Below are 22,940 nucleotides of genomic sequence, written 5' to 3'. Positions count from 1 at the left end.
TTGTGGGTAAAAATGTGCAATGTCAACAAGGCATCAGGCATTCAAAATAAAGTAATTGCGCAATTCTCTTATGCGGACCGTTAGATTTTTGTGGTCTGCACTTCCAACAAAACATGCCAACGCTTCCGTGTTTCTGTGAATAGTAATTGTAAAACAATCCTAATTCAGATATAATTTAAATCATATTATCATTGTGAGGACTGTCCCTTTTTTGGGGCTCCATATTTGCTTTCACAATCTTTGTTAATAAGTCTACATTTTAAATGTCAGGGCTGCATCCAAATCAAATTAGTCACATGACCACGTAACATATTGTATTTTAGCTTCAATGTGCTATTACACTTATTCTTTCCAAACTGTTTCCTGCTAATATAGGTCAAAAAAGGTCAAAGAGAAGCCATAAATGTAAGAAAATACAAAAAAATGTGGGTAGGTTGTGCTGACACAAGAAAATGTAGTTTACTTCTCTACTCACTTCTCAGTTTTGAAAAATATTGCACATCCATCCACATGTTTCCTTTCTTGCTCTGACACTAATTTGGCACGAGACTTTGGACAAAAGAACCCATCATACCCACGCTCCTTTAATGCTTGCAGAAAGAGGGTGTAGTATTGCTCGGTTTCAACTTCCTGTAAAAAAAACATTGCCTACGTGAGGACTTATTTCCAGCGGTAAACTGAACAAGTTTTGTCAGAGGTAACAAGAATACATTTTTTTCAGGTACACATCTATGGAACCCCTAAAGGGGTATGGTGTGAATTTAAAAAAGGTTAGTATCTCATGCGCACGAGTGTAGTGCTTAATACTTGTAAGAGATTGTGGTAGCCTCATTTGATTTTCTCTTCTTTTGTAATTTCTGTCAGTCTTTGCAATACTGTCATTTTAGTAGGTGAGCCATCATTTTGCATTGCAGTTGCACCCACTTTGAGAACAAAAGCAGGTTCGGGCTCGATCATCAATGAGTCGGTCCCAATAATATCTCGCAAATCAGAGACACATGACTCAATTTACTCCTAAAATAGGTTTCTTGTGAATTAGTATTCAGGAGCTATGAACCGTTGTAGGACGTAGCACACAGTATAATGTAAAGGGCATTGTAAATGGGAGAGAATGAATCTGAGCTGCAAATCTACCTCCCGACCAGGAAGGGCACTAAGTAAGGTTGATGGTACACCTTCACAAGGACGGGCCGACTCGATGGTAGGATGGAACTGGAAGTCAGCCATCTTGATGGAAGGGCGTAGCTGTAAGACTGCTGAACAGCTCTACTGTGATAAGATGTGTTGTGCGCGGTGGTTGGACAGAGCGTGGCGCTGTGCTGATCACAGGGAGGAGTTTGGCAGCACAAAGGGGACACAGCTACGCGAGTACAGGCCCTTACACTCACACACTAACCAGCCGGAGCGCTGCAGGTTTGTTTTGTTTTTGTATTGGCAGAGCTGTACGGAGCCGGGAGCTGAAGCCATGGAGCCAGCACTTTCACCTGGAGCATCTGCACTGCCACACCACCTCAACCACTACGTGCACCCAGAGCACCTGCACTGCCACACCACTTCAACCAGCACATGCACCCAGAGCACCTGCACTGCCACACCACCTAAACCAGTACGTGCACCCAGAGCACCTGCACTGCCACTCCACCTCAACCAGTACATGCACCCAGAGCATCTGCACTGCCACACCACCTCAACCAGTACATGCACCCAGAGCACCTGCACTGCCACACCACCTCAACCAGTACATGCACCCAGAGCACCTGCACTGCCACACCACCTCAACCAGTACATGAACCCAGAGCACCTTCACTGCCACACCACCTCAACCAGTACATGCACCCAGAGCACCTTCACTGCCACACCACCTCAACCAGTACATGCACCCAGAGCACCTGCACTGCCACACCACCTCAACCAGTACATGCACCCAGAGCACCTTCACTGCCACACCACCTCAACCAGTACATGCACCCAGAGCACCTGCACTGCCACACCACCTCAACCAGTACATGCACCCAGAGCACCTTCACTGCCACACCACCTCAACCAGTACATGAACCCAGAGCACCTGCAATGCCACACCACCTCAACCCGTGTGTGCACCTGGATTAGCAATTGTGATTGTTTGTTTATTATTTCTGGAACCTTTTTGTTTGGGACTGCAAGCCCGGGGTCTGATCCCAGATCCCATTGCTGGTACAGGGGATTATTATTTAAATAAACATGACCTTTTTGTAAATATATCCTCTGTTTGGACATTATATCATTCATCACATCCTGACAGGCATATACCGCAATTTTTTTTTACCGTATTTGAGAGAGGCGTATACTGAAGTATATTGTAAGTAGAGCATGAGTCTAAGCACACCAGTTTTGCATAGTTGTTATCCCATGAGGAAAATACGCCGATTGTCAACCTATCCACAGAGAACACCCGGTGTCTGCTGCATTAACTCGTGCGCGCGAGACAGTAACCGGCGAACACGAGATAGTATTTTTTTTTTTTTCCATGATGTCCCTTTAGGGGTTCCATACATATCTATATATTAAAAAAAAAAAAAAAAGCAGCAATGCACAGTATTTCAGTTTTCTAATTTCAGATTTTCTCTTACCTGAAGACTAATAATATCTGCATCACAGTTGACAATCTCTTCCAGAATTCCCTTTTTTCTGTACTCCCAGTTTAACGCCCAAGATGGGCAGTAGCCGTAGAGCTGCCTTGTGGCATACTTGTCACAAAGTACATTGAAACACATGATTGTGAATAGGGCTGAAAGAGAAATGTAACACATTTGTCAATTTCTCCTCAAGCAAGAGAGATGTAAGCCGCTGTATAATACCTTAAACACACCAGTACCTGACAATTTAGAAGTCAACTTGGTTGACTTGATTGTTTTTTACTGTTGTCCTTCATGGACAACGTTGAATTTCAAATCAACAACATCATCTGCTTTTTTTTGGGTGTGGGGGGGGGGGGGGGGATGCAATGACTATTATTTTCAATATAATGTCTATTATGAAATCTGAAAAAGCTTGACTCAAGCAATAAACTCTGCTTTCAATACTATATGCAGTACATTTGCAGTTTCCTCTTGGGTCTTGGGTTTTTGGCATGTCAATATAAGGATAATGTCACCATAATGAAAATGTAATGCTGGGTTAGGATGTCACCATGTCTTGCTCACAATTCATTTCTCAAAGCTCTTTACTTCAAACTGTGCAGTTTTAATTGGTTAGATCGTAAGTATTTTTAAGTAGATGGGGTTTTTGTTTAGTGTTTTTTTTCAGAAACACATTGCTTATAACAATCTGAGTAAAAGGCTTTGAAAAGCTAGCGCCATATGTTTGTACACTTGAATGCATTTTTATGTTGTGCTCACAATAGATTTCCAAGAAATCTGATATATGTCCATCTACTTGGGCATGCAGTCTTGTAAGGCATAAGAGCTTTTGTAAAATGAGTGTGCAAAGGTTCCAATTATTTCAAAATAGCACTGACTTAATTGATAGGAAATAACAATATTGAAATAAAATAAATAGTTACATGTACCCGTAATTTTTTATTTTTTTTAATTATGAAAAAAAATGGGACTGCAAAATGGATTTATGAAAATAGTTTACCTGTAGGGAGCATTTGGTCTCGTTCTTTCAATGTGATCCACGGCCTCTGTGGAAGATGCTCTGGGTGGACTAAAATAAATGAAAACTAGTTATGTGAATTGTTTCTTCAGAATACACAAGCACACAGAGAATTACACAAATCCATTGTTTATGTACGCATTGTTTATCACCCAAGAAGGCCAAAAGTCTGTCAAATCCAGTTTGGTAGCTAAACTGCTACTCTAGTAGGACCCGTATGTTTCTTTTCCTTTTTTGTTGTTTTTAGTTATTATCCTGGTGCTTTTGCTACACTCTGTGGTTTTGTTCATGCTGGAACCAGGATTCTTTTAGTAATACTACTGTTTTTTTTTTATTTTTTATCAATAGTTGAATGCTACTTGCACTCGGGGTCTTTTTGTGAAATTAGGGGTGCCACTTCAATCATAAATGAAATACAGTGAATAACAAATAAATAAAAAAACAGCCACTGGCTTTTACCTGCTAGATTATCAAGCATATAATTTAGTAGCTTTCTTGTTCCATCAGGTTCCTGGTACAGGTTGAGAATATCTTGTGACAACGGATTCCCTTCAAAAGAGATGAAAAGAGGAAAAGGTGTCAGAACAGGGATTTTAATTTCCGGTTGTAATGTTTTGTTTTCAGTCTTAAACCTACTGAGCATATCTTGTAACCATGTGTAGTTTTGCTGAACTAGTCTGGCATGGTTAACTTATTTTAATATTTCAGAAATAAATATAAATTTAAAAAGTAAAACAAGTGTACATAATTTAAAAACCCAGGCCAGTCTGTTGGATAAGCAACACTATCATAAAATGACTTGTGAATTGACACATGGATGCAATGTGACATACCCTACTCACACTGAGATTCTGTGGATGATCTGAAATTCAAAACCTGGATTTTATAGCATCGATTGCACAGCAGCTATAATTAAGCCACACTTACTCCATTTCAAAACTCCTGTTAGGGATGGCCTTGACGCTCTCTGTAATTATTTTATTAATTTAAATCGGTTTGAAAAAGTTAGCTAAACAGAAATACATATGCCCTATTCCTTTACTTTAAGTGAAATGATTTTGGTTAATTGGCATAATTTTAGTGTTGTTTTTCAATTACACAGTGTGAAGTTTGAAACCAAAATAAGAAGAATTTGGTAATGGCATTGGACTGAATGGCATAAATTAATATTAAATAGATATGCAATTGAATATTAAATTAATATTTAATAATATGCAATAGCTGGTTTCTTGCTAAATGTTAACCAAATGTCGACTGAAAATGTAATTGCATACCACGTCCGTTTATAATATGTTTTGTTACCCTTGAAAATATGTAATAATCTCCCATTGTTTGCATGTTTTTAATTGAAAATACAGTTACTCTGACTTAAATGTCAATGGAAAGTAACAAGAAATAATTGAAAGTAAATTTAATATCAATTGCATATTTATTAAATAATAATTTAACATTAATTTAATATGCAATAGCATATCTATTTAATATTAATTTATTCCACGCAGTATAAAGCGTTACCAATAATTTCACTGCCCATTTTCTTCTAAATCAAAGTGCAAAAGGATCTTTGGCTTAGTACACGGCCAGGTGACGCATTTCCTTCAAATTCAAAATGGAGAAACCCTGTATAAACAAATGTCTAATTACTTAGAAGCTAAAGCTTTACGAATAGGGCCCATAGTTTTCTGTAAAACTCCAAAAGTACGTTTCAGTTCAGCCTCATGGATTTACTGTAATGTGACATGTTCCAGTGTCCTTGGTTTTCAACCAGTGTCCTGGAGACAAGGCGTACTTTTGAGATTTTGACTGCTAGTGACAAGTTTGCATGTTAACTTCTCAAGCAATACTACTAACCTCCTAATTCATGTTTAGCACTAAGCAAAATTCCATAAAGAAAATAACTACCTTTTAAACCCAGGGTCTGTAGCTGGAACAGCCGCCCAAGTTCATAAGGCAAAACTCGTAAGAGATTGTTATTTAAAAGCAATTCCCTGGAAAGAAAATGGAAAATACACTCAGTGAGCTTTTCTATTTTTTTCTATGCCGTCAAATTTTTATTATCTAGTCTATACTATGATTTATCACTAACCAGGTTGAATCTGTTAGTCTTAAAAAAAAAAAAAAAAAAAAAAGGATTAGTTTAATGGAACAAGGTTTACTTGCCTTTTTTTAGTTCAGTTATTTTGCTTAGCCTACAGTTTATCAACCATTTCCCATGCCATGCACAGTGATATTCAGTGCTTGATTGTCTAATTAATCGGAGCTTCCCCCAAACATGCAGAGTTGCTTCAGCTGAACCACGACCACGAGACAAGTTATGCCACTCCTCCTCCTCCTCCTGAACTTGCACTTCTGTCAACAGTACTCTCCTTACCTGAGCGACACCATGTTTCCGAGTTCTGCTGGCAAGCTGCGGAGTTTATTGGATGACAGGTTCAGGTAAGTCAGGTGTTGGAGCTTGGCAATGTCTGGTGGAATGCGACTCAGGTTGTTGTCATTAATATGTAGTGCAGTTAAGTGTGTCAGCGTCCATAATGAAGTGCTTAAGCTTCTCACCCTACCTGAGAAGGAAAGAAAGCAGTACGTAAGTATAGGGACAAATGCTGGTGGTTAAATACAAATCAGTGCCCACGCATTCAGATACAATTATTCTAGGTTAACAAAAAAAAAAAAAATAATGCATCAGATTATACCAAAAAGGTCTACAGGAGGCAAGGGGTGTTTGATAAAGCTTTGTGACAATTCAAGGTGGTCGTCTTGCTCATTATGTTAAGTGTGACAGACAGATACGATCAGTGCAGCAGTGTGGCCAGCAGTGTGGAGTAGTGGTTAGGGCTCTGGACTCTTGACCGGGGGGTTGTGGGTTTAATCCCAGGTGGGGGACACTGCTGCTGTACCCTTGAGCAAGGTACTTTACCTAGATTGTGCCAGTAAAAACCCAACTGTATAAATGGGTAATTGTGTGTAAAAACAATGTGATATCTTGTAACAATTGTAAGTCGCCCTAGATAAGGGCATCAGCTAAGAAAAAAATAAATAATAATAATAATAATAAAGTGCGTAAGGGGTCCACATTTTGAATGAGGGCACAAAGCTAACCGCAGACACTTCCTGGGGAGGAAATCATTATTTTGAGAGTTCACATAGATCTCTATGCAGAAGAAAAACACCTGCTTCTAGTCTACAAGGTTTTTAAGAGTTTTAAGTTTCTGGAGAGATACATGCGCAACAATTACAGAATAAATGCTGCACATGCTGCACAATATGACTAATGGCTATACCATGCTTTTTAACTTCTTGAACAATTTCTGCAAAATGTGTTCAATGGTGTTTTTACTGTATGGTTAAATAAATACACAACATGGGAATTTGAGAAATTTGAGAAAAGGAGTATATAATTTTAAAACTTTAAGTTTCTGAAAAGACAAATGTTCAGATTTTATAATATCAAGTATTGAAATTAGAAAGATTTTCAAAATATATTATAGGATTGTTTTGACAAAGCAATGTACTACTCAAAACTAAAAACAGAGTTACCACACAAGTCAATTAACAATGCCTCTGACAGCGTTTCATGATCATGCAATTGCGCAGTGGTTTACTGACCAGAGATTTCTAATTCTGCCCAGTGTGACTTCTTTCCATTGGCAGCCTCCTCAGCTGACATGATGGTATATAATCTCCGAGGATCTGGGGGGTCATATTTTTCCTTTGGCATCCCTGTTAGTCTAGAAAAGTGGATACAGGGCATTAAAGCAAAGCTCATCCTCACTAGCATGAAAGAACACTCCTGTAACACACAGCATCCAGCAATGCTGTTTGCAGGTGGGGGTTCCGCCAGGAATGCTGCATATGGATTGATTGATTAATAGGGTGCCAAAATATTGTCTATCAGGCTCAAGATAATGACTCTGACAGCACACATTTCTACAAAATCCGCAATTGCTCCTTTACATTTAAATATGACAGCACTCTGGAAATTGAGAGACTAGGAAACAGAAGTAATATAAGAAGATACACTGAACTCTCCAACCACAAAAGCAGATGCAATACATACAGCTGGAACAGCACTTTAAGACAATCAAGGCATCAGTTATCAAGCAAGCACACCCAGCTATGAATTGGTACCTAATTTAAAATATAAAGCAGTAGGACCTGCATACTACACTAGTAATCACACACCCACATTGTCAGACTTGGGCTAGATCAATGAACTTGTACCCAGTCCTGTTTTATTGATAGCAGGTGCTTGAAATCATTGTGGAAACTTACCCTTGCTGAGTTAATAAAAACAAGCATTTACTTTTTATCTTGTCCTTGACTAACCCTAAAAGCTGGTAAAGCTAGCCAGTAGGCCTCTATATCTTACTGTACAGCTGTTTTCTTTAACAGTATAGTAGCTTTATCAAAATGTACTTATGCAAATATGAGGGACCTACAACTTCTTCATGTGTCCCTTTTGAATAAGAGGTCATACTTCCATTTTGTCTCAGCCCAAATCTCTATGGAAACTTTCCAATCATGAATCTTAACTGCACTTCTCAACAGCGACTGGAAATAGTCTGTGTAATCTGCTGTTGTTCTGGCATTAGTTATGTACTGTATCTGTTACAGGTACAGGCAAAGACAAAACTACTACAGGCAATATAGTGAAATTTGCAGCATGCGTGGGTCAAAAGAGATACAGCCAGTACATACGATAGATGCATATCAAATGAAAGCATACCAGTATTCAGTCTCTCTATATACATTACGCAAATGTTGTACTGTTCTGATTCTTTATTCAAAAGTTATGCTCTTTCATTTGACATTTATTTGTTTATTAAACTGTCCATTATTCTACAGCTTTAATTACCCGGTCATGCATCATTAATAAAAGTTAAAAGAAAACAACAACAACCACCAAAATACCTCAGAACATTTTCCACAGCACTTAATCTGTACGTAATACCTCACCTCATGTTGATAGGTCTAGACTCTATAGCAACAGCTGAAGTGTACACATTATCATATCACGGGCCTACAAAACAAACTTTTCATAACCTAACAACGAATGGCTCAGTTTTATCAGATAAAAACAAAAGCGCCATTAGTGAAAACAAACAAACAAACAAAAAAACACATATTTATTGCACAGCAAGGCAACAAACCGCAACATTCCTCGTAGTGGCTGAGTTCTGTCAAAACATAACCTCTCAGGGCTGCTCTGACAAGTGACAGCCGCACACCTCCGCCTCGCTGTCGTTACAGTAACATACACTGCACAATCTAACTTGTGTTGGGTTTTTTTTGTACATTTAGGTTTTGAACATTGCAATTAATGATTTGCGACTAGTTGAAAGTAAAAGTAGTTAAGAGTGCAACTTGCAAGCATACCGATGTCTCTTACAATGCGAATTCGAAACATTAATTATTTAAAAATACTAAACAAATACATTGCCATTGATCAATCATAGTGTACGGGTGCATAAAAGTCAAATAAATTTAAACGAAACAATATATCATAAAGAGACGGTTTTCATCGTTAAAATTCATGTTTACGTACAGTGGGCCTAAATAACATTTAAAAAAAAACTAACTAAGACTATTTAATGTTTAAAGCCTTTAAATAATGTACAGATTTGATCTTTTAGTGGAATTGTGTCGAATCGTTCTAAACCACATATTAAAAGTTAGCTTCATGTTATGTAAATGCCATTCTCAGGTGAAGCCTGGGCCTCGAGTACAGCCGTGCCTTGCAAGACTCTATCCAACAGCCTGGCGAAGTCAGACAACAAAATAAATAAAACACACAAACAACACTGCATAATGTAATTCTGCAACTAACGCAGTGTGAAGGTAAAATATATACATATATATATACCTGCATTCAGTGAATGTTTGAGATGAGTCGTTGGTGAAATTAAAGACATGTAGACAGAGTGCTCTGACGCTCCGCTCCTATGTATTCCAAAGAGTCTGAAGGAAGGAATAATTATGGCTGCTGCTCACGCACTGTCCTTAAAAAAAAAATAATGCTTGAAGAGCTTGACAGGTTAAAAAGTACTGCTGAAAAAAAAGTAGTATTACAGAATTCACAGAATTACAGATTTTTTTTTTTTTTTTTATTTATGTAATTTGGTATTTTTATCCATCTTGAATTTACATTAACAACGACGCATTAAGATTTATGACAATGCATTACAGGAAAATACCTGGGGTATAGTATTTTTGTCATGCTGTCTGTTTTTGTAGCAAAAGGTGTGCACAGAAAAAAACTTCTGTCCAAGTATTAGTCAAAGTACCGTTAGTTACCGGTAAACGTGTCATTTTAGGACATATACCTTTGATGATCCATTCAGTTTTATTATCAGTGCCACTATGACAGCATTGTGCCAGTAAAAAGCATATGGAAAATAAATAGCTAATTCTAGGCCATAATATTTTATTGCTGCAGAAAACAGAACTAACAGAATGCCAGCACAGTATTATGCACTGCTTGGCTGTTATGCTCAAAGGCCATTGATGAAACACCAGGTAAGTTTTTCTTTAAAACTACTGAAGCAGTAAGTTGAATGGGACCCGTTAAAGAAGTCTTAATCAATTGGTAGAAACTAGTTGCTTGAAAGCTGCCTAGCCTTAAACTCTGTTGAACACATATGGGATCATTTTCACATGCAACTCTAATACACTCTGGGCTATTTACATAAACTTTCTCTTGGAACTGCAGACCAATGTGTGATGCCCATGTGTAGGGTTGTTCATTTCTACTTCTATACAGCTCCCACAAAAATATCGCTTAAAAAATGTGTTTGCTTAATTTTAGCACCGATCTGTTTGCTCAAATATGAGTTGCAACCACTATACAATCATAAGCCATACAAGTTCTATAGGCCTCCCAGACAAACCTTCTATATTATTATTAGTAGTAGTAGTATTATGTAAAGTGTTATGCATGGTCCGATACCAAATTCAACTCACCTAAGTTCCCCATAAAAAGCCCACAGTTTAAGATAAATAGAAAAAATCCATGAATTGGGCTAGACTCTCAAAGCTATTAACTCCAAATCATCATTATCACATTTTTTTCCCTGAAAGTAAAAAAAAAAAAAAAAAAAAAAAAAAAAATCTGTTACTTAAAAAGGAATCAAAATAGCTTTAAACTTTACATGCCCCCAGATTAAATAACTGAGTAGTTTATTTCTTGTTTGGTTGCTATACAGTAAATGGTTTCGATAACCTATCGCATTCAGTTGTATAACATTTAGTTTCATAACATATGTTACTGTCTAGTGATAATTATTGTATATCCTAATTTCCCATACTCATTTAAATGGCGTTGAACTTTTAATTTAGAAATCCTACATTACACCAAGCACCTGCGAATCCGTGTATGATTTCAAACACTTTTTTTATAGGAACTGTGGAGAATAATAAAACACCTTAAACATTCTTCACGGCTGTTCATTTAAGATTAACTCACCATCACAATCCAGTCAGTGAACACAAAAACTTGGTAGGAACTGGCAATGAGAGGTTTTGGTTACTGCACGAACCACTTTAAATGATACACCATACATGTAAACATGGCAGCTTGCACGAGGAGTTTCCGCAGAGGTCAGTTCAAAACAGATTAAATAAACAAATGCCTTTGTTTTTTAATGTTTATTGGACATACAGACATAAGTAGACATTACAAAGGCGTCTTAACAGAAGAGCGGCAATGACGTTTTCCATTTTCGAAACTTGTGTCAGTATTCTGTCGGAGAAGCTTATATTCATGGTCTCATTTGACAAGAAGCTGTTAAGTTCAGTACAGTACTAGACGGTTGTCCGTGGTTATGAAATCTTGTACATAATAAAATGTACATCGTAACCTCGCTTTACTTGCGACTGACCTCAGACAAGTTTGTGCTGAAGCCAGAACCGAAATACTCTAATTTAGCTCCATGCCTCAAACTGAGCAACGTTAACCAACGTGGTAGTATTTTCATTTAACATGCATGTCCAGCGTTAATTTATAATGACAATCGCCTTTTTATAATGCAAACATCTAATCCTATACTCAAATCAACTCTCAAGACCCACATGTTCTCTTGTTTGCTCTCTAAGCCTTATATGCCATTAGCTGTTGTCTAAGTTGCTATTTCAGGCTTTTCACTCTATCTTATTCGTTTAATTCTGCGTGACAATGTTTAGAATTCACATCCTAGCCTTGTATTTAATGTACTATACCCCGTATATAATATATTATGCATTGTTCCCCACTATCTGTAAAGCGCTTTGTGATAGTGGTCCACAATGAAAGGCGCTATATAAAATAAATATTGATTTACTGACTGTAGTGACCTGTTCTGAGAAAACCAATAGGGAAGGTATTCACTTAATCTGACAGAGTCCTTAGAAGAACAGCCTCTTTGACAAGTGTTATCAGGTGCCAGCAATCCATTTAGCTCATGCTACTTGCTAAGTATGATTTGAGTCTGTAAAAACTGTATTGGTTACTCAATTGATGCAGGAAATGATAAAGGTGACTATGGAGGGGTTTAACATGGGACTGGTTGTGGCTACCTGATCATTTAGTTAGACTTCTTAACAAGTTTGTTCTAACACAGGACTGCTTGCAGTAGAGGTACAAGCAGTACTGTTTTCTGCTGTATCTGTGATTTTTGTTTTGTTTTTGCTTCTATAGTTTTAACTGGCTGTCACAAATCTTTGCTCATCAGTAACGGCCAGTGTTCCACAAATGTTTCTCAGATTGTACCTAAACAAGTTCCAGTCCGGCAGTTTGCTGCAGTAAAGTAAGTATTTTTAATTAGATTTGGGTAGCTCAAGATTTTATAAATAAACTGTTTAGTTACAGTAGAAAGTTACAATGCACAGTATTTATAAGCACTACAGTACATCTTACCCTCCAACAAGTATTGGGACCAATGAATAAATGCAGACAGACTTGGGGTATCCTTTAAGGTTACAGCTTGGCAGGACGTGTTGTGGAATCTGAGTTGTGCATCTTGGATGAATATTTTAGTAAATAGAAAATAACGATGACAAGGTTTTTTTTTTTTTTAACTTCCATATCAGAGCTGTGAAAAAAGAACAGAAGGAACAAAAAGATGAAAAGCAGAAGGTGATAAAGGAGAGAAAGATAGATGACACCAATCGACATAAGCCATTTGGACTGACTGCATGGGAACCTATAGATGATGTGTACATAACACGGTTTTACCCAAAGCCTGTCTATGATGCAGAGACAGCAATCGGCATGCTGAAGAAGTTCCAGCAGTTAGACTTTACCTACCCAAAGCAGCCTATTTACATTGACTTGAAGCTTGATATGAAGCTGGAGAAAAAGGTTTGTGTTTTCAGAACTACCTGCACTTTCTGATTTCCTCTCTCTGATCACTGAGGCCATTTGACTTTTGAAGTTACAGCTGCATAGAGAGAGTACTTTGAGTTTTTGACTTAGCATTTGGTACACAGTTGTATTCTTTGATTTTATTTCTGAAGTTCCATTACAGGTGTTGTCCAGTGACAAATAACCTTTTCACTTCCACATTGCTTTAAACTGACCATATCAATGATACAGACTTAATGCTTTGACATAGGGGACCCAATTTTGATGAATGCTAAAAAGAAAACACAAGGCAGTGTGCAAACTCAAGAGTGCTTGCGTTGCATTCTGCCATATCTCCCATGTTATGATTTTTGAACAGCGCAAAGGCAGAAAGGCTTTGCAAGTCAAGAGAAACTGACTTCCCTTTAATGTGGAATACTTACTGTCCCTGCATTTTCTGTGGTTGTTCAATAATAAAATACGCTTTCATTATTTCTATTATAGTAAACATCCTACCACAAGAGCTTATACTGAGTGAGCTGTATCTTTGCCACATGGAACATAGTTAACATTATTGTTGCTGTAAAAAAAATTGGTTTGTATGACACAATTTTCTTTTTATAAATAAAACTTTTCCAATAACATTTTTTCTTTCCAAAAACAGCATTGTTTTTTCAGCAAAAAACCTTGTCAACCTTTAGCTTTATAATTTCTTATTAACCTGTTTTTTATTTCTTTCAAAAATGTCATTTTTATTTATTTATTTTAACAATTTCCAGCTCTCTTACCTATGGCCAACACATTTATTGGAAAGTATAGCATAAAAAATACAGTCCAGAGAGTGTTACTCTTTGAAATGACCTGCTCAGAGTAGGTTTGCTTAGATCACAAAGGCAAACATTTGCCCCGTCTTAAGAATCTCTTCGGTTAAAATGATAATGAGGCCACTCCCCAAATATTTGACTGTAAAAACTTGGAGCAAAACTTAGTACCAAAATTACTTCACAGGACAAAGTCTGATGTCTGTTTGCCCCCATCGAGCACCACATAATCAGCCGCTAACTACCTTTGCCTTAACCTGTGCTCAACATTGGGCACAGGGTCTTTATAAGTGATGTAGAGTTGTATTCTATGAGTAGCATTGCAGGTGGTGTCTAATGAACATTAACCGTTTCAGTGCCACATTGTTTTTCACATTTCCATTTTACGTCATGTTTACAAACTGAGGGGTGGTATGTTCTTGTCAATTTTCAGCTGCCGCTATTTCAACTGATAATATCTCAAACTATACAATATAAGATGCAGCCTTTATATTTTCAATGCTAAGAAAACGTAATATTTGTAGGGATATATTAATACTGTTGCTAAATGTCATTCTATGAATCTGTCGATAGTTTCATTACAGGTGAAAATCTGTTCCCTGACATATTGTTTTTACTGTGCCAACATATTTCTATTTTATTTTTCCACTATCATGATATCATGTATCTGGATTAAACTTGTTTCAAGATGGTTAGATAAGATACTTCCATTGACAGAATGTAACCTAGTTCTGCCGTTCTCCAGACGCAATCCTTATATAAAATACAGTGAAGAATAATTAAGCCAGAAGCCAAAGATACTTCAGATGCTTTTATCTTTCCTTGCATTTCAAGTACATCATGCCTCTTGAGCCTACACTGATTTGGTAGTTTTTATGGATGTGTTTTTGCTGTTTGAAAATATTGTGGTAATTACATTTTGTAGTAATCAGCATTGATAATCTAGCCCTATGTCTTAAAACAATCATCATTATAGGGAACAAGTGGTCAAATAATTTTAAATATGTTATTGTGCAAGATTCTGTTGTGTGGCAATGCTGGTCATTTATGTAAGTATTGTATGTTGTGTTCTCTCTACAGGGATGGAAATAAGACTCCTATTGCATAGTAGTTTCACCAGGTTTTATTATGAGCTTGATTCGCTACTGTGTATAAGTAACAAGCTCGGGTGTGTCTTAGTAAACTCATAGTAAGACCATGAATGGATCAAACTACTCTGAAATGGGAGTCTTATTTCCATCCCTGACTCTAGGTTTAAAATGAAGGGTACACCACTTTTTTTCTGTGACTCTGTCCGTTTAGTTGCATCCTCCTATAGTCGGCAGGTTTTTATTTAGAATCTAACTATCAATGGTCTGTAACCAAACATTTAAACTGAATTACATCATAATCTGAAATCTTTAAAGTTGCTAAATGTGCTGTAGAGCTTATGGAATTGAATAAAAACCATGTCCTAGTTTAGTGGAAAATAGGCCCACATTTGTACACTTTCTAACCTGGTGTGTTGCACCTTCTGACACACAGTAACAATATTAAACATTAAACATATCCTTCTTTCCTTTTCCTTAGAAAAAAGTTGACCCGTTTGTCAGTACAGTTCACTTACCACATTCTTTCAAGACAGACGTGAATAAAGTTGTAGTATTTACAGAGGTAAGTTGAATGTAAATTAGAAGACAAAATTACTTAATGGCATTTGATTACTGTTGGATGTTAGCTTGATTTTTTTTTTTACTTACTGTTCTAAGTCATCCTCTATCGACTTCCATATTATTTGGCAAGAATACTCGACTAATACTTACTTTACAGCATATATTTATATTATTTCCCCAAAAACTGATCCCTGTTGAAACAAGTGCTTCATGAAATACACAATGTAAGATCCGTCATGTGTTATGCTGTGCAGTTTAGTGAGATTTCCAAGATTCCCGATAGCGACATACACAGACTTAAGGATTTTATTTAACAAAATTAAAAGAAAATGTTGAACCGGGCACCCCCCTCCATTCCAGTTAGAGAAATAAAGCATCACAGTTCCTTGTTTTCAGTGTCTTTTTTATTGAACACATACCAATGTTACCAATACTGTAACTGTTTAAATATTGACATTGCCACTGTACTCAAGGCTTTGGGGAATAACTTCTGCAGCTTAAGGAACTGAACAGTTTATCCATTAACCTTTAAAGTAACAATGTCCACATTAGCCTATACATTTTCCAGCATGTGACACATCTGGTCTTCAATACAAACATGAACTGTTTAGCCTTTTACATTTTGACCCGTGTGTGTCCTAGAGTTTATGCAATAAATTCCAAAGACTTTATAAATTCTAGATATGTCTACTGTGATGTTGAGGTCAAAAAAGTGCTGCAATACCAACTGACAGAGCGACTTGCCTTTTATGTTTATCAGCAAGCAAGTGACCAGAACAGGTACAGGTGCAGAGATGCTTTTACGCTCTTTTGCACATTTATTTTTTGTCCGACAAGGACTCAAAACAAAAATCAGTGTGCAAGAGACATGCAGTTCATCTCTGCCTGGACACAAATAGACACAGACTATTTACATACAAGCTTGTGTTTAATACACAGAAAATACAGAACTAAATCTGGAAATGACCACTTTACTAGAGGCTTGGGGGAGTGACGTGTGCAGCTTAAGGAACTGGGCAGTTCTTATTGGATCAGATATTGTTACCATGACAAACTGTTCCTTGACCCATGTAAATGAACAATAACATTTTAGGCATCCAAAACCTGTGTTCTCTCCTTCTTCTTATAATAAAGAATTGGTACTTAATGTCTTTCTAACCAGAATGCAGAAGATGCCAAAGTAGCCAAAGAGAATGGAGCTGCTTTCGTAGGTGGAGCTGAACTTGTGCAAAAGGTATGTGTGCTCTAAGCAATTAAACTGTACGGTATAGCACTCGAAGCAGTTACAAGCATACATGCTGGATGATTTTTAAAACTGATTATACTGTATTATGAAACTAAACAGACGCGTGAAAAACATGAATCCTTCAAAAGGAAATTATACCTGTTAACATTGTATTCATTATTGTTATGCAATTTAAATCAAGCAAGTTTTGTGTATATACAAAGTAAATATATACCATATGGGAGAGGGCTTCTTTCCAGACTTTGAGATCCAGTTAGATCAGTCCTTCACAGTGACCATGTTCCCCTAACCCAGTTCTATTACTTTTATCTGCTTTCCAGATTTTGGATGACGAAATTCAAGCTGATTTTTATGTGGCAGTGCCAGACATTCTCCCCAGACTGTTAACCCTAAAAAACAAGCTCCGAAAAAAATTTCCTAAGAGCAAGAGAGGTGAGTGTATTTGAACAATATGGTCCTGGATAGCATGGCAGGGTTGTAAATACGGCTCAGCAGTTTGATTCATCCCTGGTTTTAATAAGACACACCTGAGCTTGTCACCTATACACTGTGGCTAATCAGGCTCATAGTAAAAACTGGAACTGGTGAAACTGCTATGCAATAGGAGTCTTATTTCCGTCCGTGCAGGGTGCCCTAGGGGTAACTGCCAAGGGCTGGGAATCCTTCCTGATATTGAGACAAAATGCAGTAAATATTTTTAAGGAATGCATCAACCCTATTTGTTGACATTTACAGTGTGGACATTTTTTATATGTTAGCCTTTCGGCAGAATTTGCGGGGGGGGTTGGGCGTGCCGGGACCCTTAAGTGTTGCCTGTAATTGCCAATCTCCTATTTAAACCCTAATCACACACACCTTCCCTGTCTAGTGTTTTTTGTTTTTCTCCTTTCATCATGCCTTTGCATCGGTTCCCTCTGGGGGGTAAGTGAGCCTCACTTCCCTGACCTTAGGCAAGCTGTGCTTTCTCAACCTTATTTTTTTTTTTTTTTCTTTTTTTTTTAGAAATTTAGTCGTCTCCAATTTTTTACCCCGGTTTTCTCCCCAATTTAGTATGCCCACTTATTATCTGTATCCTCGGCTCACCGCTCGCAACCCCCCCGCCGACTTGGGGAACGGCGGCTGGAACACGCGTCCTCCGAAACGTGCTCCTGCCAAGCCGTCATTTTTCGCACTGCAGATCCACAGCAATGCCACCAGACCTATAGTGCCAGAGGACAACACAGATCTGGCGGCTCCACTGCAGAACCACAGGTGCCCTATCGGCCACAGGGGTCGCTGATGCACGGTGAGCCGTGGATTCCCCTGCCGACCTAAGCCCTCCCTACCCGGGCAGCGCTCAGCAAATTTTGCGCCATCCCCTAGGAACTCCCGGTCACGGTCGGCTGTGACATAGCCTCGATTCAAACCTGCGCTCTCCAGGCTATAGGGCACATCCTGCACTCCGCGCGGAGCGCCTTTACTGGATGCGCCACTCAGGAGCCCCTTTCTCAACCTTATTAAAGGCAGTACTCGGCCACGCTATCCTTTCGCAGCTCATGCGCTCATCTTGCCTCATCTCAGTGAGGCTCTATCCTATATTTAACATTTTGGGACGTGGCCCGCATTAATCTCTCAGTACTCGAGTCCCAACTAACCCATCTATTCTTGTTCTTTACCGGTTCCCTACGGGACGCTCCTCTGCTCCCAGCTTTGGAGACTGCAGTCTCACCTCATTCGAGGGCAGCACCACATTGGTCAGGGGACCCTTTTAGTATTATTCCCTTTCAGGTCTCCGCGAGACGGCTCTGTCGCAGCAGAGTTTTTCTTATGTTTTTCAGATCCCCGGGGCCGCAGCCTTCAAGACCAAGCCCTCTCCTCCACAGAGGACGGCTCTCTGGTGGGGGAATCTCTTTTCTATCCAGACTGCAGTCTGTTCAGAAGTTCGGGCCGCAGTCCACTTCTCTAAGTCGGGTCCCTTCGCCCGTTACTGTCACACTAACACCTCCTTTCTGCCTTCTCTGTACTACACTATAGTCCTGGCACACGCCCCGTGAATTGCTCATTATTATTCAGTGCAAAAAAAAAAAGTCTGTACTGTATTTTGGATAAAAGTATTTCATCCTTGTATTCCAGGTTCTGTTGGAACAAACATTCCTAAAATGCTTGAGCTGTTCAAGACTGGCCATGAATACCTGGTGGAGAGAGATTGCTATATTCTTACAAAAATGGCTACGGTAGGTTTAGATTGTGATTTCTTGAATGGGGTGGGAGGAGCTGCCAATAACATATTGTAAAAGAAGATGCCATTGTAAATGCAGTTCTTGCAATCTTTAAAATTAACAGTGTGCTGTAGACAGTAAATAATTGGTGTTTGAGGCTGAAATGTACAATTTTCGTGACTAAACAATTATCACCACTGGACTGACGACTTTCAAAACAACATCTGGTGATGGTTTATCTGTTTGCGTAAGCCTTCTATTGAGTCAACTGAAGTGTGATTAATGCCAAGAGCCCTGTATCACCTGGTGCTTCTCACACTCAATCAGGTACCTTTTGTGACTTTATGGACAAGCTGTTGTCTGTGATTTTAAAATGTGATCATCGTCTTTCACACCTCAGTAGCTTTCAAGAGTTTGTAACTGATGGACTGATCAAATGGATGGCAAGCTTGTGTGCTTTGCTCTGTTTGGCTCTGTCGTATGGCTAGTGGTTGCATTCTATCTTACTATTTGTGCACTACTTTTATTCTCCATCTGCTGTAAGACCAAAAACAAAGACCGTGATATGGAGAAACAGGCCTTGTCTCCTGCAGAACTGCTGAGCAGACACTGAGGGAGACCAAACAGAAGCAGAATGGGCTTTTCTATATTCATTAACTGCAGACATTGTGTTTCCACCGACAGTAGGCAGCTCTTTTTTTTGTTACCTGAAGATAAATGCTAATGAGTGTTATAAATGTGAGTATAAGAGAAGTCTTCAATACATTATTTTTTATTTTATTTTTTTTGTAAATATAAAGGTAACTTTTACAGGATGGGGGTAATTTAGTAAATTGGGGGAAAACCTTTATTTGTTTTTGTGTGTTTGGTTTTCTATGTCCATTTTGCTTTCTGTTCAAAAGTGATAGATGATGATGATGTTGTTTTTTTTGGTCTGCTGCTCAGTCACGTACTGCAGTGCAAGTGACAAATGTAAAGTAGTATTAATGCCTGTTATATGGAAGACGGCTTTAAAATGTTGCAGTAATGAAGCAAGGGTCATACTACTTTACACAATATGCCAATGAAGAATCTAATCACTGTAATATTAAGGGGGGTCATTTTGTAATCTGTAGAAGACCAGTTCTTTGATTCATGCAGTCATTCTGTGGGTGGTCTTACAGACTTTTTTTAGACTTGTGTTTTACGTTGTAATTGTTAGTTAATGGAAGCACACCCACATTGTACTTAAGGAAATGTTTTAGAAGATATGTATAGCCATCCGTATTAAATGAATATTGAGCACTTTGATTTACTGGCAGCTGCTTCTGAAAGCTGACCTTTTCATGTGAAAGTTCAAATGAAAAGGTTCACTTCTTTTTTTGCTCATAATAATAAGCAGGTTGCCTTATTATTAACAAGTTAAAATAAAACCGCAGTAACAGTGAAATGAGTGCAGTTTCTAACAGTAGAGGGAATACAGTAGGCCTATTTTTTTCTGTATGCTTTTTCTTGTTATGCACATTTGATTCTGTTCACTTGTTCTTCTTTACATTTGTTATATATATTTAGATCAATCGTGTAAATAAGTCGGAAAATCTTTTTAGGTGTTGACGGAACTCAATAAAAAAGACCCACTGGAGACAGTTGAAATCTGACGATTTTAATAAAGGAAACCAGCATCTAGTGTTTCTCAATAAATTGTACAGTGTACAGTGGGTTGATATCTTGTTTATGGAAGATTATTGTATTGGTATGAATGGTTTCTGAGTGAGATGCTAGAAAAGTGTTTTTTCACTTGCTGTTTCAGAAACTGCTAGATACTTTGCTGTACATTGTGTGACTGATATTGCAATAGCTTTGTAAAGAATCATAATATTGAAATAGAAAAAAATGTAATCTCACAGGAATCGTCACTGCTGCTGTGCCTAGTAATTCCCTTTAAGTGTTTTTGTCGGCGTATTACATTAAGACAATTTAAAACGCGTTAATTTCACAAGAAAAGTTGCATTTCACTCATCTATACCATTGCAACCAATCTCTCCACATTGAGTGATTTTAAAAGCTTTACTGCAGGTGATCTTGAAAATTGATGCATAACTAGCAGATGTTACTGATTAGTCACATGTGACCTCTCCTTATAATTATCTGCTGATGTTGTAACCAGGAGATATAGTTGTTGGGCAAGTTTAATCAGAGGTTGAATCTTCCCCATCATTATAATCTGTCAAACACTGCACACAAAGACACACTTCTATGGAAACAAACAAAGTGAAGAGTGGAATCAAAATAACTGGGGTGGAGGGGGCGGCGGGCACGACACTCTTAGATCTTTGTAGATACCCAATTGGAATGAGAGACTGACGGGATATGACATCTGTGTTATTGCACGCTGCAAACGTCCTTTTGGCATAATAAAAAAAAAAGATTGTAATAAAAACACCAAAAGCCATGCCATTGTTTTTGTTTAACATTTAATTGCTGTTTAAACTAATGGTGCATTATTAGTTTTGGATTTAATTAAATGTTATATGGCCTATTCATTTCTTGCAGTTGGATATGCCTACAGAACAGATAATTGACAATCTGGACACAATCATCAAGGACGTATGCTCACACAGGCCTTTGAACTTGGGTAAGATAACCTTATATTGCTATGATAAGAACTGTTAAGTTATACAACTATTGTTTCCTCTCATAATGTTTTGTCGTGATATTAAAATATTTTACAAAATCATTTTAATATGTAATATCTTTATTTTATTTTCTGTAACTTGAAATCAATTCCATCTGGGTGTTCATCACTACCTGCATCACTACCGATCTGTTTGCATTACAGCCAGGCTCTGAGATCATTAAACAAAGCCTACAATATGAATACGTGTTATTAAATGTACGGCTGTATCTGTTATTTATTTATTTTTTAGAAAAGTAAACATCCAGCAGATTATCTTGTTACCACAAGTTCCCAGTCCTTATTGAGAGAGCTTACAGTTTCACACAAACTGTTGACTGTATTCTGTTTAAGGTTATAAGATTTTTTTTTGTATGAAAGCATTACTTCTAGGAAAAGTAATTTGCTTGTTACTCCAAATTCTTATTGGCAGAACAACTATAGACTGCTTACAGTATAACCCCCTAAGAAAATGCCTAGCATGGATTATTTCTGCTTTGTAATTCTAAAAGAGCTTTGAGAAACTACAGTGTCATAGTAATTACAAAAACAAAACATTAGGATGTTCATTGAACCGCAAACAAATATAGCAAGTTGACAATTATAAACCTAATGAAACAAAAGCTCAATCAGAGGAGGTACTGTCATTAATTGCCACAAATAGACAATTTCTTATCCAACCAAGTACTGAATTAGCCATGCAGTTACAATTCCCATGTAAAGAAAACATACTGACATGTACTGAATTACCGTAATGTGATTTTAGCCTCTTATATACAGTCACAGCCTGGTTTTCTTCTTCACAGAGTGTGCTGTATGTCTAAATTCTGGTTCTTGTAATTTATTTTCCTCCAAACGCTGGGTGCTAAGTCAGAACAATCCATTGATAAAGGGTACTGTATTGCAATAGCTCTGATAGGTATGAGGGTTCGTTTAAAAACGGAAACATTGTCCCAGTGAAGTGACATTTAAGAGCACAATTTCAAACCAGAACTCACTGCTAATGAAAATAATAAAACAAACTAAGGCTAAACGAGACAGCATATTAATGTGGGGCCTGTATTCTATCCTGAATCACATGTGTATTAATACAAGTTTACAACTTAAATTGAGAACCATTCTCTGTATGTTGAAGGGGACAGTGTAGTTAATTCAGTCAGTTAATTGTGGATTATGAACCTTTAACGCACCCTTCAGATTTACAGTTTCTTCTAATCTGTTTACAGGCCCATTTATTGAGAGAGCAATTATTTGCAGTGCAACCAGCGAAGCATTGCTTTTCAAGATTGAACAGTTTCTTCCAAAAATTGAGGAGGAGGACGAGAAATGAGGACAGGGCTGAAATCCTGCTTGTAATTTCTTTTTTTGTTACTATTATCTGTAAAATACTGTCATAACATAATAAAACATATCAGTGTGTC

At 37.7% G+C, this 22,940-nt stretch overlaps 2 protein-coding genes across 5 annotated transcripts in view; one reads left to right on the top strand and one right to left on the bottom strand.

Annotated features, from left to right (window-relative positions):
* LOC117404095 (CCR4-NOT transcription complex subunit 6-like) overlaps positions 1-11,162 on the bottom strand; it is a 17,019-nt gene extending 5,857 nt beyond the window's left edge. The window contains exons 1-9 of one of the 4 annotated variants that reach the window (XM_058989756.1): positions 11,096-11,124; positions 9,497-9,632; positions 7,240-7,361; positions 6,008-6,194; positions 5,539-5,624; positions 4,096-4,185; positions 3,619-3,687; positions 2,610-2,767; positions 476-630 (exon numbers count right to left, since the gene is read on the bottom strand). In XM_058989756.1, the coding sequence (XP_058845739.1) occupies positions 476-630; positions 2,610-2,767; positions 3,619-3,687; positions 4,096-4,185; positions 5,539-5,624; positions 6,008-6,194; positions 7,240-7,351 (857 nt within the window). In that variant the 5' untranslated portion in view covers positions 7,352-7,361; positions 9,497-9,632; positions 11,096-11,124. Of the gene's footprint in view, positions 1-475; positions 631-2,609; positions 2,768-3,618; positions 3,688-4,095; positions 4,186-5,538; positions 5,625-6,007; positions 6,195-7,239; positions 7,362-9,496; positions 9,633-10,593; positions 10,704-11,095 lie in introns of those variants that run through there. The other 3 variants (XM_058989763.1, XM_058989760.1, XM_058989765.1) reach the window with 3 other exon arrangements.
* LOC117404096 (large ribosomal subunit protein uL1m-like) lies at positions 11,148-22,940 on the top strand. The gene is made up of 9 exons (XM_034006791.3): positions 11,148-11,229; positions 12,305-12,413; positions 12,697-12,967; positions 15,340-15,423; positions 16,585-16,656; positions 16,989-17,100; positions 18,781-18,881; positions 21,399-21,480; positions 22,746-22,940. Exons 1-9 carry the CDS (start codon positions 11,199-11,201, stop codon positions 22,847-22,849), a joined length of 966 nt encoding a protein of 321 aa, XP_033862682.3. The 5' UTR covers positions 11,148-11,198; the 3' UTR covers positions 22,850-22,940.

Source organism: Acipenser ruthenus, chromosome 2, assembly GCF_902713425.1.
Source record: "Acipenser ruthenus chromosome 2, fAciRut3.2 maternal haplotype, whole genome shotgun sequence".
NCBI classification, from domain to species: domain Eukaryota; kingdom Metazoa; phylum Chordata; class Actinopteri; order Acipenseriformes; family Acipenseridae; genus Acipenser; species Acipenser ruthenus.
This window is presented reverse-complemented; position numbering and strand designations above follow the sequence as displayed.

What these genes read in the sequence shown, in the direction of transcription:
- LOC117404096 (XM_034006791.3), top strand. Translation starts at nt 11,199, where the DNA reads ATGGCAGCTTGCACGAGGAGTTTCCGCAGAG. An exon ending in CGGCAGTTTGCTGCAGTAAA is followed by an intron (nt 12,414 to 12,696) that starts GTAAGTATTTTT and finishes CTTCCATATCAG; the next exon opens with AGCTGTGAAAAAAGAACAGA. An exon ending in ATTTCCTAAGAGCAAGAGAG is followed by an intron (nt 17,101 to 18,780) that starts GTGAGTGTATTT and finishes CTTGTATTCCAG; the next exon opens with GTTCTGTTGGAACAAACATT.